This window comes from Cuculus canorus, chromosome 3 (assembly GCF_017976375.1).
Source record: "Cuculus canorus isolate bCucCan1 chromosome 3, bCucCan1.pri, whole genome shotgun sequence".
Taxonomy (NCBI): Eukaryota; Metazoa; Chordata; class Aves; order Cuculiformes; family Cuculidae; genus Cuculus; species Cuculus canorus.
Genome location: NC_071403.1, coordinates 71,524,685 through 71,543,625, shown reverse-complemented (window position 1 = coordinate 71,543,625; position 18,941 = coordinate 71,524,685). Strand labels below are relative to the sequence as shown.

The 18,941-nt window shown below is 44.8% G+C and overlaps 1 protein-coding gene across 5 annotated transcripts in view; it reads right to left on the bottom strand.

Annotated features, from left to right (window-relative positions):
* STON1 (stonin 1) overlaps positions 1-18,941 on the bottom strand; it is a 56,058-nt gene that overhangs the window by 27,726 nt on the left and 9,391 nt on the right. For 3 of the 5 annotated variants that reach the window (XM_054064243.1, XM_054064246.1, XM_054064242.1), the window contains exons 2-3: positions 8,297-10,287; positions 91-293 (exon numbers count right to left, since the gene is read on the bottom strand). In XM_054064243.1, coding sequence (XP_053920218.1) covers positions 91-293; positions 8,297-10,238 — 2,145 coding nt within the window. In that variant the 5' untranslated portion in view covers positions 10,239-10,287. Of the gene's footprint in view, positions 1-90; positions 294-8,296; positions 10,288-11,456; positions 11,614-13,743; positions 13,766-18,941 lie in introns of those variants that run through there. The other 2 variants (XM_054064245.1, XM_054064244.1) reach the window with 2 other exon arrangements.

The window sequence follows — 18,941 nt, the reverse complement described above, 5'->3', positions numbered from 1 at the left end:
TGTTGAAAAACAAAGCACATTCACCTTGCAAATACTGTACGGGGGAGGAAGAAAAGGAGGAAAATACTGAAAGTATAGCACTGGAAATACCTGACAGTTGTAAAAAGCTTTCTGAACCACATGTTTCTGGGGCTGCACGTCGCTTTCTATGCCTAGAGACTTGACTTCTGTTCCTGAGGCACAGGTGTCATGAACAACAAACTGGACAGTGGCAAACGGATACCAGTCAGACGGGATCTCCTGGTCCGATCCAAGTTCCAGTTTGTAAGACAGGCTGTGTGGATGATCTGAGCCTTGAAAAAAAAAAAAAAAAAAGCAAAAGCAGTTAATTATCTTTTCTTTCTTGACAGTGCAAGGTGAATCTGCTAGCAAGAGAACAGCTCTATCTTTTATTAATGCATAGCTGTTGTTAGGATACAAGCTTATTCTGCGGATAATCTTTTGCTGCTTGGGTATATGGTGGCCCCTTACTCATTTTCTCTCTCCTTTTCACAGTCATTGCAGTTTTACAAATGAATTTGCACAAGATTTACTTTCTGGATAGGAGAAGAGTATTAGAAACTTTTTAGTAGGTCACTAAATTCAAACGGTTAGGGAAGAATCTCAGTTTTCACTTAAAAATACATTTCTTGCTCTCATAGAAAAAGAAAAACCAGCTCAGCCAAGGCAGAGAAGCCTCCCTGTGTCCAACAACCACCCTTTCCAGAACTCTACGCTGTAGGGATTTTACTGGAGCGTTCATTTCAAGTACTCCAGCTATCTGTGTAATATCATTTATTACAGTATGTCTATGACAGGAAGATAAAAGCACAGCTCCGAGTGCTGCTCAAACAAGATATATCCCAGCTACCAGGATAAAGGTTACCTGCGTTCTCTTTCCAGCTTGGTTTGTTACAGGAGAAGAACATACACTGTTTCTTCCAAACAAAAGTGCTACTGAAGTCATTGTCATGTTATTAAAGCAGAGTCCTGAAGGACTGCCCACTACTGCACCGTACCTTAAGTCACCTCCATCGAGCCTTAGATCCTACGGATCTCTTGCTATAGCATTTTTTATATGTGCAACAATGAGGGAAAGCATTTCTCTTCCTCCTGACACACAGGAACACCAGGGTGGAGAGCCAGCTTTCCCAGGAGACCAAGGTCAGCAGGCTGGCTGTGCGCATGAAAGCAGTGTAATATAACATAATGAGACGCATCATTTATGGTGCAGCTGCCTCTCCAAATTCTTCAATGCAAAAAGCAGTAATTCTCTGTTTCCACTCCTCTCCAGGATTTTAAGCATGAGCACAGACAACTACCTACCACTTGGCTGTGGGCAAAAAATTAGCAGAGAAAGGATTGGCCGTATTTTGTCAGAAGCAGCCTGGCAGCATAGATTTGGGTTCCATCCATTACTCTGAACAGCATCTCAAAGTCCAGGCAAAAATATCCCATCCTTTATGCACTCCCTTCCTCTGCTGGCAGGAATCAATGTCATATCGGCATGAAGGAAATACTGAAGATAAGCTTTAAGCTTTATCCATCCCATGGGAAAAATCACTATAATCCACATCTACAGGCTCACACGCATTCCGGAAGGCAAGAATAAATAAGGAAAAGCTACATCTCCATTGCTTCTCGGAGCCTTGGGCTGGGTGCATCCTCTGGGCTGTTCCGCAGGTTTTCCCTGCCTCACAGCCTGCCCAAGCCCATTTGGATTTTAGGAGATAATTTATGATTGAGCTGTCTGGTGGCAGAATTCTGTTGGACATGTGTGTCTCTCACTTCACCAGAACAAGCTCTGATTCAGTAAACTGTCCTCCAGATTTCATTCCAAGTCCAGCATCCCCGAAAGTCAAGACTTAAAGAGCATGAGGCTGATGCTTGTCTTACTCATACTCACTAACACATTTAATGTTTTGGTTTTCTCTTGACTAATTACATAATTAGTACAATTAATAATTCCCTGCCTCTTCTTTGCTATTAGACTCAACAGCACAGTAAAAACTTGCCTGCCTGGAAGGGTAGAACAGAATAGGAAGTGCCCTTTGGATTATCAGCCCCTAAAATTCCGATAGAAGAGGTCTCCCACTCTTTCTCTCGCCCATTTCCTTTTTCCACGCTTAATAACAACAATAATCAGTAACTTTAAAAGCTGTTTGCTGACTGCAGGTGTTCCTTTCTCTGTTTGGCTAGTCCCAAAGGCACAGACACAAAACATTTACAGCTGCCACTTTGGCCAAGGGGATGTTGCTGGACAACTGCAGTCCTCACCAGCTGGACTCTGTCGGTGGCTGATTTACATCCATTTCCTTCCAGCAGCACATCACAGTCCATCCTTATCCAAAATGCTGCTGTTTTACGTAACTACTTGTAACATTCCAAGAAAATCCAAACTGGATTCCTGCACCACGGAAGAGTATCGGCCACTGGCCTGGACATTTCCCAGGCATCTTTAAAGAAACTTGTATCACAACAGAGAGTCAGCAAACATTCCCCAAATGGGACTGGATGCTTCCTTCTACCAAAGCATGGCTCATAAAGAATTGCTTACCGGAATCAGAGGAAGAGGTGGTACAGTTGTACTCACAAATGCAATGGTGGATCCATATAAGAGACCAGTAGGGATCACTGCAACTAATATGTATGTCTTGAGTTTGGGAATGAAGCTCCCTTCAATATGCCCAGTACAGTAGCACCTTTTGGTGAGTGGGCAGAAGTAGGTGCCCAGCAATGGCCATCACCACAGCTGGCACAGAGGAAGGGAAACCAACACAAGCAGGACAGGCTGGAGAAATCAGATGGAAGAACTTTCCCCCTCCTTGCAGATTTTGCAACCTGCTCGCCATAGCAGTCAAGGCATAATGCTTTACAAACCCTAAATGCTTAAAATATTACAATTACCACACAAACCATGGCCCGTGATGAAAAGCAGCAGCACTGTCACCTCCTTTCAAGTTCACTTGCATGTGAATCAGGCCGAGAGTTGCCCATGCAGCTGTATGGCAAGGCTGTTACGGGGTGAGCAGGAGGTACTGACTGCGAGTTGTGCTATATCCGTACTCTCAGCGTGTGCAAGAGATTCACACCTCAGAGCACACTACAGGACAGAGTCCTTCAGCGCACTAAAGCACAAAGATACCAAATTTGGAAACCCGTAGACATTTTATTCAAGGGAGCACAATGCCAGGGGCACTCAGCATGTGGCTAAAGTCTCAGGACAATAATGTACAGAGCCAGGTAAAACTGCAACATTAGGGACTTTATTATCAAAATAGAGAAGGGAACAAAGTCAGAAACAAATATTACAACCACCTGCCAGTTCCTTGAGAAGGACGATAGAGGAGGACTAAGCAGGTGGGAGGAGGAGATGGCACTTCATCGCTGTTGTACGGTGACAGGCAGATCTGTATACCTCTGTGACATGGGCGTTGTGCACAATCTGCTGCTCGTCACCTCTTGCTGTGTACAAGCCCATTTCTCTTGCACTAACACTCTCTTGGTCCACAGTTCCTCCTTCAGACTGCCTGGACATGGTGGAACAATCTCCCTGTTAGGGTGAGCCTCTTCATCCTTTAATCTGCCATCATCCCAGTAACTGCTGTGGCATCAGCAACACTAGCAGTGAAGGAGACCAGAAGCAGCACCCCATTCCCTAGCCAAACAGTGAGACATCTTCCCATCTGTGGTACCACAACCCACTCAAGCTAAGCTCCTTTTGACTCCCAGTACCTGCTCCGCTCTCCAGGGGTGGTGCTGGGATGCAGCTTGGTAACGCACTTCCATGACCTAGTGGTCTTTGTGTTGCTTGCTGGATTGGGATGCACAGACTGCACAATGTTAGCATCAAGAGAAGGGTCCTTTGTAGCAGCAGCTGCAACACTGAGATGGCACGTCATGCCCTGGCCAGGAAAGCCATGCACTCTGCCTCTGGGGCCATGGCTGACCAAGGAGCTGAGGAGAAAGGTTTTGTCCAAGAGCAGTAGCACCTTGTTTGGAATCCATTTGTGGTAGCAGGAAAAAGGTGTAGACCTAAGGGCTTTTGGAGACCAAATTCATAATTTTCCTGTCATGGGACGAAGGCTTAGGAAGAAACAAGTAGCAGAGGGAATTGTCTGGAAAATTATTTTGTCTTCTGAGAAAGGGAATCCAGAAATAACCTCTGCTTGGAATCTTCCTGGACAAGTACCTGATGGTAAATATTGGATGGAAAATGTCCACTTGAGCCCAGTGGTAAATGAGCCTTCCTCTTGGCCTGCTGCTAATGGCTTCAGTGTCAGAGATGGTACAGTTGTGGTTCACTACCACACGACACTTAAAAACATCTCTCAGATAATATTCCAGCTAACTAACACCCATGAGGTGGTCTCAGTGTAGGGATCCGATGAGTTCTGGGGTCCTGTCTTTCCCCTAGGTGGTGACCTGCAAAGGCAGAGATGACAGCTTTGGAATATGGGTAAAGCTACTGCCCTGGGCCCTCAAGAGCAGGATCCACTACCCCTTCTGCCTGCTTCCAAAACACAGGGTTTCTCCCAGCCCACCCCTCTCTAGTACCATCATCAATGTCAGAAGGAGGTACTCACCACTTCACTTGCAGAGAAGTTCCTCTGCCCACTGCTGGACTGTGGTGGAAATGTGGAGCAACTTCTTCCTGTCGACTCTCAGACAACAAAATGATCAACTGACACTTCAGAAGATGGTGAGCACTGCCTTAGTTTTCACTTAAAAATGGCCAGTCCTTGTCATCTCTGCTCCATGAAACTACTGTTTCCCAGCCCTGGTATTACACTGGAGTTAGAACCCTGTAACACTGGATAAGATATTGGCTAGAAAAAAGGAAAAGTCATGGTGTGGAAAGACAAGCTGGATGAAGCAGGCACAATATCAGTCTGTACAGCTGCCCCGTGGAAGCTAAGATGATATCTTCAGACATGAGCCCAGACCAATGGGCATCGTGGAGACATGACTATCTGGACTAATGGAACTAAATCACTCCCGAAAGGCAACCAGATAATGTAGGGAGATAACCGAGCTTTTCCTAGTTAACTTAGGAGACAGCAGCCCTGGGGTTTGCGCATCTAGGCAACTTGTTAAGATTTTTGTGAATTCAGACACCTAAGTCTTTCCTGCGAAAATTCATCTCTTATTTCCTAAAAATGTTCCAAATTCTTGCTCTCTTCCTCCAAAAGTACTGGATAGCATACATATAGAAACCCCTATACAAAGTACACAAACCATATACAACGAAAAACCCCAAACAAATCAGTAAAACTAGGAAACGAGATTCAACCCATCATTTAGCATTCATCTAGCCCTTCACAAACAATTCATAATCTAACTTTGCTGCATTTACTCACACTAGTCAACCCTTATTAACCTGTACGAGTAGCATTCAACAAACCTTGATCTGAGAAAGGCTCATGCAGGCCAAAAAGATTTGCTGGTTAAGTTGTAATTCTATTTTTGCTGAAGAAGGTCCAGTTCTACAAGTCTCATTTTAAACATGAAAACATAAACACTTGCTAAGAGTGGATTTACATAAGGGTTGTTAGAATTTAACAGCTCCTGCAGCTATGTCAAAATAGGTGTGTTTATCCAACCTCCTGGGAGGAATGCATAAGGAGACAGAAGAGTAGGAAGGTACCATTGCCAAGGAGCAGTTTGCTGCTGTGCTAGTGCCAGAAGGAGGTGGCTGGGCAGGAATGGAGCCCACCTAATAGAGTCATGGTTTGGAGTTTCCACCTAGGCAGTTTAGAAAACAAAGAAGCAGCAACTGAAAGTTGCTGCGAGCCACATCAGCTCCCACACCTGAGTCCACACTCAGGTTTTAAGGCTGACAGCAGCCACAGGATCCTCTGGCTCCATTTTTCCAAGTTGCTTCACTGCTTCCTCAGTGTGGCTCCATGATGCAGAAGAGGAGAAATAATCAGCTGAAGGCCTGTTGCTTTATACAGTGGCACAAGAATGGAGGTGTCCTAGCAGGAAACACCACAAGGCACAAATTTACACAGCAAGAGATGAGAACACAGCACTTCAAAACCCAGTTTCTCCCCACTTCCCTGGGTGACACAGAGGCACACAGCTTCTGCAGCACAAAGCATGGCCTTAGCAGTGCACTGAAATCATAATATGTTTTATCTTTCCTTATAAAATCTGCCAGTTTCACAAATGTAGACTCAATCTGCAGAAATTTGATTGGATCAACCCTTCATAGTCTACAGCTTTTTAGCTTTTCCTTTTGTTTATAAATAGCACTAACACTTGGGATCCAAACTCTCCAGAGCTCCAGATAAATCTGAATAAACATAAGCAGCTTTTAAATATCTGGGCTATCTTACCGCTCAGATCAACTTTGTGTGGCTCACATTCTTCCAAGGAAGCACCTTAGGAGAATCCAGTGGATACTGGCGTATTTCCATGTCTATAAGCAGAGTGACTATATAACTGTAGGCAACGTTTCCTTTTCCCTTTCTCTTTAAGAACCCTTGGACAAAGGCTTTTTGAAAGCAAAAGCCTCAGCACATTTTTCTCCCTGCAGTGTTATGAAAGTTTACATATTCCTATCAGTATGACTGCCTCCAGATTCTTGGCGTGCCTTGGGACAACACTATTTTTAAATTCTTAACTGCCTACAGGAAACTTGACAGAGAGGTTTAAAATGTGACCAGGCAGTATTACTACTAAAATGTGTTTTCAATCACATGAACATTTCCAGGATAAAAATGATTTTGCAGAGCTTGGCCAGGAGAATTATTCAAATGTCAAAAGTTTAAGCTACTGGTAGAAAATAACACAAAGCTGTCAAATGCCACAAAAAAAACAGTTCTCGTTTTCAAGCAATATCAATTAATTCTGCACACAAAAATCTTTAGGTGAATGAATTGCAGAGAATTAAAGACTTTAACCCTCTTTAAAATTGCCTAAATTGCTGACTTGATTTTGCAGAAGCAAACCTGTATTAAATAGCAAAAACTTACAGATACCCATAGAGCCACAGTCCCCTAAGCCTTGGGAAAACACATGGGCCATGGCAGCACAGGGCTAATCCTTGAAGGCTGGAGTGCAAGACAATCGTATCTACAGATCTGGAAGACCTGAAGAATCTTCTTCTGCCTCCTAGTTCTCTGACATTTCTCCATCAACTCCTCTGCCTTCCCTGTTTTCCAGTCTTCCGAATTCCTTACTTACTGCTTGCCCTTGTAGAACCACAGCTGGTTTTGGTAGGAAGGGACCTCAAAGCCCATCCAGTTTCAACCCCCCCATCATGGGCAGGGACACCTCCCACTGGATCAGTTTGCTCAAAGCCTCATTCAACCTGACCTTGAACACCTTCAGGGATGGGGCATCTACCACCTTCCTGAGCAACCTGTGCCAGTGTCTCACCATCCTCGGTGTAAAAAATTCCTTCCTAATATCTAGTCTAAACTTCTCCTCTTTTAGTTTAAAACCATTACCCCTTGTCTGATTGCTACAATAGATGCTCTTGCCTCATACAATTTCCCAAAGCCTCAAATACATACAATGCCCATTCAAGCAAAGGATCAAATGCCTTGACTCTACAGAACTTGAAGCAGAATGCTATGTTCCTCAAGAATTATTAGGCCTTCAGAAAAGTACCATACTGGGCTGTTAATCTGGTATCATGACTTAAAATTGGAATTTTAAACTCATCTATTTATAATTTCCTTCTCCAAAAATTGATATTTTTATCCATGAAATTAAGGTAAATTAACTATTTTACTTAGCAGAAAAACAACAACTTTCATGCACACAACTATAAACTTAGCTGGTTTTACTGCTGGAAGTTTTTAGTGAGGCACCACCACTGGACAGAAATGGGTATAAAGTGGGAATCGCTTTTGGTCAGTGTAGTTATTGCCATGAATGTACAATCTCAATGCACAAATAGTTATGCATCAAACGTACCATTTCTTAAACGATGCTAGAAAAGCAACACCCAACAGCTACGATACCAACTGTGTGATACTGGGTGGACAAATGATATTACCCATTAGCATTTGCTTCCTATCCCAGCAGTGCCTAGCTGATGTATGTTTACCCAGAACGATAAGATCCACTTCCACAACACTGCGCATTTAAAATTAATGACAAAAACACATCTGCCTCCAATGAACAAATTAGGAAAATGTCCTTTAAAAATAAATAAATGCTGTATTCTCTTTCCTAAAAGGTTACTCCAGTTTCTACCACCACACAGATAATCTCAAACTATGGAAGCTGATGGAGATACGCAAGCATATAGCCAGTGAAGACACACACCCAAGCCCGTCATTCTATAGCCAAAATTATTTACTTGAGTTTTTATCTGGAAGCCTGTCTATCTTCCACACCACGGCCCTGTAGGCACTCTCGTACTTTGCTGTTCCAACCGAGACTTGTATTACGGGATCGGATTCAACCTCGTGTAAAGCTCCAAGGCATGCTCTCCTGTTCATTTTTGCTTTCAGGGACTTCTGCCTTTGGAGGTTCATGGTCCAAAGAGCTTTGACCCACTGCGTGGGAACAGGGAAGTGTATCATAACATTTTCACAGTATTTCACAGAGGGCAAACGCATTGGTATTGAAGCAGTTGAGGACATGTTTATAAAAGCCTGAAGTTCAACATATGCCCCCTGAACCACCACCGCAGCCTTCACAGAGAAGGGGAGGTCTTGCCTGTTATACCGTGTCCTGAAACGCATCAGTTCCAGCCTACAGGCATCCAAGGGCGTAAACTTAATAATACGTGATTGCTCAAATGCCTGTGCTTTGACACAGTTATGGAAATGGCAATCGAGAATATCAATCCATTTCTTCTCCTCCTCCTTCTCAAAGTAACGCTCGTCCCTCTTCTGGAGCTCCAGGTCATTGAGGGTTAGGAAGCAGTCGGCACTTCCATTCACAAAACACAAGCAGTAAATGTGTGTGATAATGGAACTTTCTACGAGTTTTCCTTCTGCCTTAGTGACTTTCCCCCAAAAGTTATCCACTATTTCCAGAGTAATTTCTTGTTCTTCGTAATTCCTCTTTGGCCTAGAAATGGCAGGAAGTTTCATAAGTTCTTCCTCGACTGTTACAAGGAAATCGGTGAAGTCATTATAATCTGTGGTGCCCAGCTTTAACATCTGCTCAACCTCCGGCTCATGGATCACTTCTACTTTGGGATGATACCTCCTTTTCTCTGTGTAAGACACACACTCGATCTTCACTGTATGGATTTTTCCTGAGACGTTATAGTTCTCTAATTTGGGTTCAGACAGCTTACAGTGTGGCTGCAGCTGGAATTCCTTGAAAGGTTTCTCCAGGCCCTTCTCATAATACATCTGCAAGACACCTCCAGGCTGGACACTAAGGTAAACAGGGCCCCACTGCCGTGAAGACATCATGTTCTTCTTTTCAGGAATCCTCAGCATGAACGGCCACCCATCCACTTTCCGGCTCCTGAAGAGGCTGTGTGGGACAGTAGGGGAGAACTTGTGCCACGCATCAGTGCTGGAGACAGGCGGGCTTCCTGCAGCATCACAGCTATCAGCTTGCAGGTGTTCCAGCCTCTCACAGATGTAGCTGAACGAACCCTGGTTAAGGCTTTTCTGATCATGGCAAGTTTCCTTGTCGTTAGGATGACAGGCACTCCTGTTGAGCACTTTTTCCTTCCTCTGTGTGCTAACAGTAGCTGGTGATGTGCTGAGTGAGTATCCCTCCTTCCAAAAAGGACTGGAAAAAGCACAGTCACTCTGGAAGCACAGGAAGCGCCCTGGTGACGATGACAATTCTAATTCCTCGCAGCTTCCTAGCAGATTAGGGCTTCCTTCGTCTGTTGATTTGGAGACTGAATTCTTAAATGCCTGGTCATGAGGCAAGGTGTTCAAAGAAAGGCTGCTTGGTTTCTGCAAGGTTACGGATGAGCAAGTCCCAGGTGAGGGAAGAAGGTTAATGGTTGGTGGCCATTCAGGGATGGGACAAAGGATGTGAATCCCAGGTTTTGGGATGCACGGACTTCCTGGGTAGTCTCTGGTAGGTGTTGTAAGTGGAGAGTTGCTGGGGGGTCCAGGACTTAGGTAGAAGTCAACTACAGGAGATGAGAGTGGAGTGCTGCCTGTAGAAGACGACCTGCTCGAAGACTCGTGCACACTAGACAGGTTGAGTTTGAGGCCATTTGCTTTACAACTACTCTGACTATCAACTAATTTCTGAGGCGACTGGAAGAGGGGCTCGTCGTCAAAGGTGACCCAGTTTGCTGGATTTGTGGAACACATCTTGTAGGAGAAACTCGAGGCACTTGTATATGTATCACCCGCAAACCATCTACAAAGAAACAACAGACATGAGATAAATTCTCTTGAAGAAGAGAATAAACCCCACCCTTATAAAATTCAAATCCCACAAAGCTCAAAATTGGCATACAGTTCCCATACCCCATGTACTTTGTATTGATAACTGTGTAGAAACAGATAAAACCGCCCATGAAACCCTGCTGCTCTCCTCGGTTTGGGATCTAAGGGAGATCCAAGCTTTATGGGCTGTTCCAAGGATCTGATGCACATAGCTTTTGGGTCAGGGAGAGCAGAAAGTCCCACAGCGGTACAGGACCACTTGCACAACACTCTCTCCTACACAGCTTATACATAGACTGGAATGTGCACAGACATTTTCCTTACTTGGCCTCTGCTCCAGGGCAGGTTTCCTCTCCTTCCCCCGATTAAAGAAAAGAGCACTTTACCAAGAATGGTGCAGCTGTTTCCAAAAAAGGGTGAGAGGGGATTTTTTGTTGTTGTTGAAAAGCTGGAGCAACTGATTGTTCAAGGCAAAGGTACACACACTACAGCTATGCAGGCAAAACATGCCCACCAAGACAATGCATGCCACAAGCAGCCAGCTCCTGATGTCTCCCCAAGGCAGACATCCTCCTCCTGTGATGGGCAGAGGCATCAGGGCAGTAGCATGAGCATCCCAGGTGCTGTGGCCACCAGAACTGGCCTACAACTCATCACCCATTCCATGCTGCTATCTGAGGTGCCTCCAGCCAGGAGCAGCAGGCATAGACTGGTCTCAAGTGCCTTCCACATCTGGGTAAGATCACGCCATGTCAGTTCTGTCAACCCTGACTTATGCTCTTAGAGACTGGACACGTTACAGGGGGCGTGGAAAAGTGTCAGAGCTCTATAAACAAGAGTTAGCCGAAGGATGACCACTACATCCCAGCTGAAGGGTAGACTATAAGCATCCACCAGAGATAAAACACTGGTGAAACACAAATCAAGGCCAAGTAACAACACACGCATCTGCTAAGCACTGAATTGGCTGGCAGCCTGGAAAAAGAATGGGTCTTTAAAACAATTAATAACCTACACTTCATCAAATGAAGTTGCTTTGTAAAGGGCTTGGCTGGATACCCTCAGCACAGGACTGCAACCAGCAGATAATTAATCTTGCCTTCATGCTTTTGACTCATACACTGAAATGTAAATGCTTACTGTATCCATCCTCAAAGTTCTTCTGCTCCTGACTGATGAAGAAGTGAGCAGTAAATTGCTAATGGCTGAGGAGAAATCGAGTACAGTCAAGCACCACAGGGCACAGATAAATATCACTCATTGGAAAAGAAGTTGTTATGTCAGGACACATTCCCATTTGCCTGAAAACACAAAGCAGGCTGAGTTAATATGGACAAACCCACCTCTGTATACATTACTCCATTAATTAAAGGTTGATATCGACGACTTAAAGCCATTCCCCTTGGTGCCCACATAGCCACAGTCAGGCTGTTTATTAACTACACAGCCCTTCAGCTGATAATGATGGAACCACAACAGCCACTCTTTAGCAGCAGGATTAAGACCACAGTTCATTTTAGAGAAGCCAAAGTTCAGCTAAATGAAATCCTACGCTCCCAGTCATTGTTTTTACCAGTTCCCCATTATTTCTTGGACAGTTCATAGCCTTTAAGAAGGCACTATAACCTGTGGCACAGCCCACTTGCTCAGCAGCCCAGCAAACAAGAGTGCGCAACAGAGAAGGGCCTTGGTCCCTCATTAGTTTTTGAACTCTCAACCTTTTTGTTCACTAAAAATGTTTGCACTATGCAAGGCATTTTATAAGCACTCTTCTCTCCACTTACAAAAAGAGAAGGAGCAAACAAGGTACAAACAACAATCACAGCGCGGACACACACAACTACCAGCATGTCCTTCACCCACACCATCACTTAATCAACATAAAGTATAGCAATGGAAACAAAAATCCCAGCTGTTTCATCTCCAACTTGGTCACCAATTTTTCCTCCCGTTACACACCCTTCTCCTCCTTTCCCTCTGGTTGCTGGCACTGCTCCTGCAGCAGTATATATTGATTATTCCTAGACTGGGAAGATCCAAGGTTTTCAGACCTTGCTTCATGTCAACAAGCCCCATTTGTTAATGAAAGCTTATGCAAAGCTAACTCAGAGCGCATCTTTGCCCTCTAACCATGGGGCAGGCGAGTAAATGGAGAGCAGTGGGAAGCAGCCTCAAAAGTGCCATTAAAAACTCCTCCAATATTCCCAAGGGACTGCCAGCAACAAAGAAAAAACCCACTGAGTGAGGGGAGAAAAAGCCTTTCTCTCTGGAGGGGCTGTGGGATGGTGCAGGGCTATGGTATGAAGCACAGCAGAGCCGCTGGCACATTCTGCCACCCACAAAGGCACAGTGATCCAGTGTGACTGCAGCCATGCTTGCAGGGCCAATCACACAATGCTGATGCGCGAAAGAAGAAAACATAAAACAGGGATGTAAGTAAACACAAATGCTGTTTACAGTAAACACTCGGCAGCCTGTTTCCCTTTACCATTAGAAATGAAGCTTTCCAGCATCCTTTATCATTTCCAGATGTAGATCTTTCTTCCTCTAACATCTGCTGCGATTCACTTTTTACAATATGATGGTACAAATTATTCAGCAGGGTTTTCTTCCTGCTACATACAAAAAGATGTTTGAAATTCACCTGCCAAATATTTAACTTCAGTCAACAAATGTCTGTGAAGCGAACCACATTGGCTGATGGAGCTCTCACTCCCTATATCCCTGTCGCTGGGTGAGGCTGGAGCTTTCACCTTTCATTGCATCCCCAAAAATGTGTGTTTCAAAAATAAACAACACTGATGTTAACAAAAACACACAGGCAAAAAGTAGGTGTTGAAATAGATGGCAGTTCCCCTTTGCTCACGGATCCCCAAACCAACTGCTAGGAGTGGAGGGCAAAAATCCAACCGGATCTTTAAAAGCTATTTTTTGTAATGCTAATAAAAGGAAATGTGCCTCCTCACGAGTTATGGGCAGCACCATTCATATAGTATCTAAAAGAAAGAAAAATGTTTATAGTCATACAACGAATCATAGAACCATAGATGGTTTGGTTTGGAAGCACCTCAAAGCCCATCCAGTTCCAATCCCCCTGCCTTGGGCAGGGACACCTCCCACTGGATCAGGTTGCTCAAAGCCCCACCCAACTTGGCCTTGAACACCTCCAGGGATGGGGCAGCCACGACTTCTCTGGGCAACCTGTGCTTGTGCCTCACCACCCTCACAGAAAAACATTTCTTCCTAAAATGTCATCTCAATCTCCCCTCTTTCAGTTTAAAACCGTTCCCCCACATCCTATCCCTGCACTCCCTGATCAAGAGCCCCTCCCCACCTTTCCTGCAGGCCCATTTAAGTACTGGAAGGAAACTATGAGGTTTCCCTGGAGCCTTCTCTTCTCCAGGCTGAACAACCCCAATTCCCTTACCTTGTCCTCACAGCAGAGGTGCTCCAGCCCTCAGACCATCTTCATGGTCTCTTCTGATGCAGCCCAGGATATGGTTGGCTTTCTGCTCTGCAAGCAAGCATTGCCGGCTCACGTAGAGCTTCTCATCAATCAGCACCCTCAAGTCCTTATACTGCTTTATGAAGCTTGCTCTCCAATGCTGTTACAACTGCACATCACCATCAACCATTCTTTTCTCTCAAGTTCTTTTTGTGTTCTAGAAGTTCTCCAAATTCCTCTTTCAGGTTTAGGACATTGTCCCTCAAAACAGCTGTAAAGTCAGGCTTTAGGATAGCTGTGTTTTGACTCAAAAAAGCTCCCATGGGACCCATGTAAATGTAACCAAACATTCTGGGCAAAAGGAAAATGACACTATGCCACTGATGTCTATTACCACAGATGTTTTGCAGCCCATTTAAATGACAAGCACATGTGGTACCACATCCAGCTATGGAACAGGAAATACCACTCTCAGGATATTGAAACTGCAAACAAAAAAGCTGGCTGAAATACCAGTTGATGCTAAACCTATGAGTGACCCCAAACGCTGCGAGTCATCTCAGTTCCTCCTGCCTAAAAACAATCTTCCCATTTATCAGCTTAACTCAGCCCCTCAGCAGCTAATGAGCAGTAGCTGCGTCTTAATTCCTTCTTTTTAATACCTGGAGGAAGTAAGGAAGAGAAGTCCTGTTCTGTTATTGAGAGACTTTATAGCCTGTAGCTATTACTGGGTACTTGGTTACTTCAAAAAATCCCAGATCAAATCTGCAGCAAAAACACTGCTCAACTTTTGTCCCTTGCTGGGGAAATTGTTTTCTTACCCTGCAGTCTAACAGAAAAACCAATTTCCTATTTGCTCCAAGGTATGATTCCAGGTATTAGCTTTGTACTTTTCATCCAGCCACAGCCTAGTTCTTCAACAGCTGAGGATCCTGACTTGTCCTCCAGCTGCATCCTCTCCATGCTGACAGGACCACCTTGTGTCACCTCCTCCACCACATGGGAAGCAGCAGCATCCAAACCCACACTGTGTGTGACTGAATCCCCTGAGCACCTCTCCCAGGGGTTTCCCAGCTTTTGGCATCAGGTAAAACCCTCCAGATTTTTTAAACACATTTTAAGTATGTATTTATTTTAAGTATGGGAGGAGCATGGGATTAGCTGCTTGGGAATAACAAGGAAACACCTCCCTCCCACAAAGCACAAGGCAGGTAAATGCAAGGTTTAATAGACTACTCAGATTCCAAAATACACAGAAAAGCACAATTTTCATGGAATCATATCATAAAATTACAGACTGGTTTGGGTTGGAAGGGGTCTCAAAGCTCATCCAGTTCTAACCCCCCCTGCCATGGGCAGGGATACTTTCTACTAAATCAGGTTGCTCAAAGCCCCATACAACCTGGCCTTGAACACCTCTATGGATGGGGCAGCCACAACTTCTCTGGGCAACCTGTGCCAGTGTCTCACCACCCTCACTGGAAAACATTTCTTCCTAAGATCTCATCTAAATCTCCCCTCATGTTTTACAAACACGTCTTGCTGCCTCTAACTCCAAAGGCTTCCAAACTATTAAGCCATACATTCCGTAAATAAATTCCCTTTGTAAGACCCAAGCACGTCTTATGTCTCCTACTTCTACAGAGGGGTCTTACTGGGCAAACAGCATCCTCATGGATTGTTTCACACTCAAAGAAAAAGCAGATTTACCTAAACATAGTGTGACAAAAAGAGTTAAATAATCCCATCAAAATGTGCTGAGCTCTTAGCACAAACTAGTCCATTCATGGTCAACACCTGGTTGTTACATTTCCATCCCTTCCACGACTACTTCAGAGAAGACATCCTTCCCCTGTACTCGGTACTGGAGAGGCTGCACCTCGAATCCTGGGTTCAGTTTTGGACCCCTCACTACAAGAAAGACATTGAGGGGCTGGAGGGCATCTGGAGAAGGCCAATGGAGCTGGGGAAGGGGCTAGAGCACAGGGGTTATAGGAGCAGCTGAGGGACTTGGGGTTGTTTAGCCTGGAAAGAAGGAAGCTGAGGGGAGACCTCATCTCTGTCTACAGCTCCCTGAAAGGAGGTTGTAGTGAGGTGGGTGCTGGTCACTTCTCCCAGGTGATAGAACAAGAGGAAACAGCCTCAAGCTGGAAGGTTGAGACTGGCTATTAGGAAAAGTTTCTTCACTGAAAGGGTTCTCAAGCACCCGGGCTGCCCAGGGAGGTGGTGGAGTCTCCATCCCTGGAAGAGTTCAAAAGATGGGTGGATGAGTTGCTCAGGGATATGGTTTAGCAGTGTACAGGTACAGTTGGCCTCAATGATCTCAAAAGGTCTTTTCCAACCAAACTATTCTATGATTCTATGACTACGGACCCTGTATACTACTACACATCCACTGTATTTCCACAAACAACACCATCCATTGCACATAGCCTATACAGAAATGTAATGCAGACTCTGCACACCATGGTGAAGCTGTCCCACACCAATACCATACGAGTTTCTATCACTTCTTATACAAATATGTAGACAATTCTTCAAGCGTTTTACCATAAATTGTAACAGTCTCACAAGAAAGTACAAATACTCTGCCATTTAAGCAATAAAGAACATATGGAATATAAAATACCCTACACGTTTGTAAACCCTTGTGATATCCAAGTAAAACACGTGAGATTGATCCTGTGCTTTACAGCCATGTTCTTTGTATCATCATTTTATGACAAAAAGAAACTTGAGGAATACCTTCTATGTAAAATACCATGATTTATGTTGATTTGCCTCAAATTTTGCTTTGAGATTACACATGGCTCATTTTTATTTAACTCTGCTTGATGTCTCCTAGACCTATCCCTCTGAATGAAACATAAGCAAATGGCACAGCTGACAGGAAATAAGAACTTCTTGGCTTTCGCTTGTATTGGGGACAAATACATGGATTAAGCCTCCCACTGCATTACTCATTTCATTCCATTTAGCAAATAAGGCGCTGGTGTATATCCACAGACTTTAAAGCGTAACAGGAACTTGTATTTACATTGCTCACTCTCCGGGGCACAGGCACAGCTGGGAGAAATCCAGAGCTCACAGCTAAGCTGTTTAATTTGGAATTCCTTACTCTTGGCTCTGAGAGCTGGAGGAATTAAAAGCTGTCAGCTTTTGACAGTGTGCATGTCCCCAGAGCACAGGCAGGCGTAACTCATGCAGATGCTGTCACTTGTGTCTGCCTTGAGTCAAAGGGGAGTTCACAGACACTGTGGAAGGCATTTGTGCATGCATGAGAAAAATAATGTTTTTAAGGGCATCAATGCAAGTCATCACAGCACATTCCCAAGCAGAGACAACGCTGCCTTCCCTCGCTGGGGCAAAGGATATGGCAGAGGCTGAAACAGCCTTTAGAGAGGACGGTATCACAGAGTTTATGGCATGGGGGACTCGCCATCACAAGGGCAGGTTCCAATGGCTACAGCACCGACACTCTGTGCTCCGGTAGAGCATCCAGCCCTCAGGAGCGATGCTGCACAGAGGCACCTGACAAAGGAGGCCTAAGGAAACACCTGCTCTTCTATTCTTCTACCTCTCAAGAGCCACATCTCATGTTTTAAAGGCTGCAGCAGCAATGAGATTCAACACAGAGGGAAAACCTATAGGAAAGAAAATGAAAGAAAAGCAGCAGTGCTGCCAGATTCACATCTCTGATCACTGTTCCATCCTGCTGGGCTGCTGTTGAAGTGTCTCTTCACCAGAGAAACAAGTCATGCTCACAACAGAAGGAGGTTACACTCTAAGGACCTTCCAGTCCATATGAAAATTTAGTGTGACTATTCAAAACAATTCCCATCTTTGCCGTGGAGTAATCACCCAAACCTCAGCTGCTATGCACTGTAAATAAACTCCACATCTAGATCTGTCCCAGGAAACCTTCCCTAATGCTCAGATGTGAAGTCATTGCAAATCTGCCTCAAAAAGACAACAAAACAGCGTACATGACCCCTCTTGTGCGTAACATGATCATCTCCAACTCACCTCAGCATCTACTGCAAGCCCTGATTCCCACAGCCGCCCTCGCCCTGCTCCATGCTCACATCACCGCCTTGCTCTTTCAGTATTCCCATAGCTGGAAACAATGCGGGAATGCCTAACAACAGTGTTTTACTGCAAATGTCCCTTGGATTTCGTGGGGACATGCCAAAGAAGTTCTACAGGAATAGACTTTCCTTCATCACAGCAGCACAGCCCCACAGGATCTGCACCACCATTCCTCTCCAGGCCTCTCTGCAGGGTTTATCACCACCAACATGACTTTCAGAATGAGATAAAATAAACATATAGAAAGCTAATTTAACTGTCAGTGAGAAAGACATGAAGTCACTCCTGGAGGTTACTGAGGAGTCTTTCCATCAGTGCATGCAGCCAAGTTCTCCTCTCGCCCTAGAGCCACCTCGCTCACCTGAAGGGAACTATAAAGTCACCTGCAGCAACTCCTATCCTGCTTGCTGTGACTCAGACAGTACGCAGACATATCACAGAACGTGGGAATCAATAATGCGACAGGACAGAGAAGCCAAATCCAACGCCGATCTCCCGACACAAATTATTTACAGAGCCCAGGCTTGCAACCAGTGCTTTCCAACGTAAAAAAAAAGGTTTTTCCCAGTCCACAGCAATGTGTAACTGCTTTGTTTCAAGGAGATGCAATCAACTCTTGCATCATACCACCAAGTCAGGATAATTATGATGGTAGCAGGAACCAGTGCACTTACAACCTGTTATGGTTTTTGGTAAAAAATGAACAAAAAAAGCCTCTTATCTCTGGTATAGTACCATGTCCAACCACAAGAATGACAAACACCATGACGCAACGCAAATTTAAGCATCTTTCTGGGGTCCATCAGTTCCAACTTCTCAGTCAGTTCCTCTAAAAGAGACACACAAGTGTCCTGTCTCCAGTGTCCAGCATCTCCCTGCTCATAGGGTGGGTTTCCTATCTTGGAAGGTGACTGTGCCAGGTCCCAGTAGCGTACGTCTGGAAGCACATATTTCTGTGTGTCACTGGACTCCAGGCTGGTAACCGGGAAGGCAGGACAAGTTGTACCCACACTCCTGCCGCATTCACTGGCAAACAGCTCAAGAAAAACTTCAAGAGGACACAATCTGCTATCAAAGGCAGCAGAAGCATC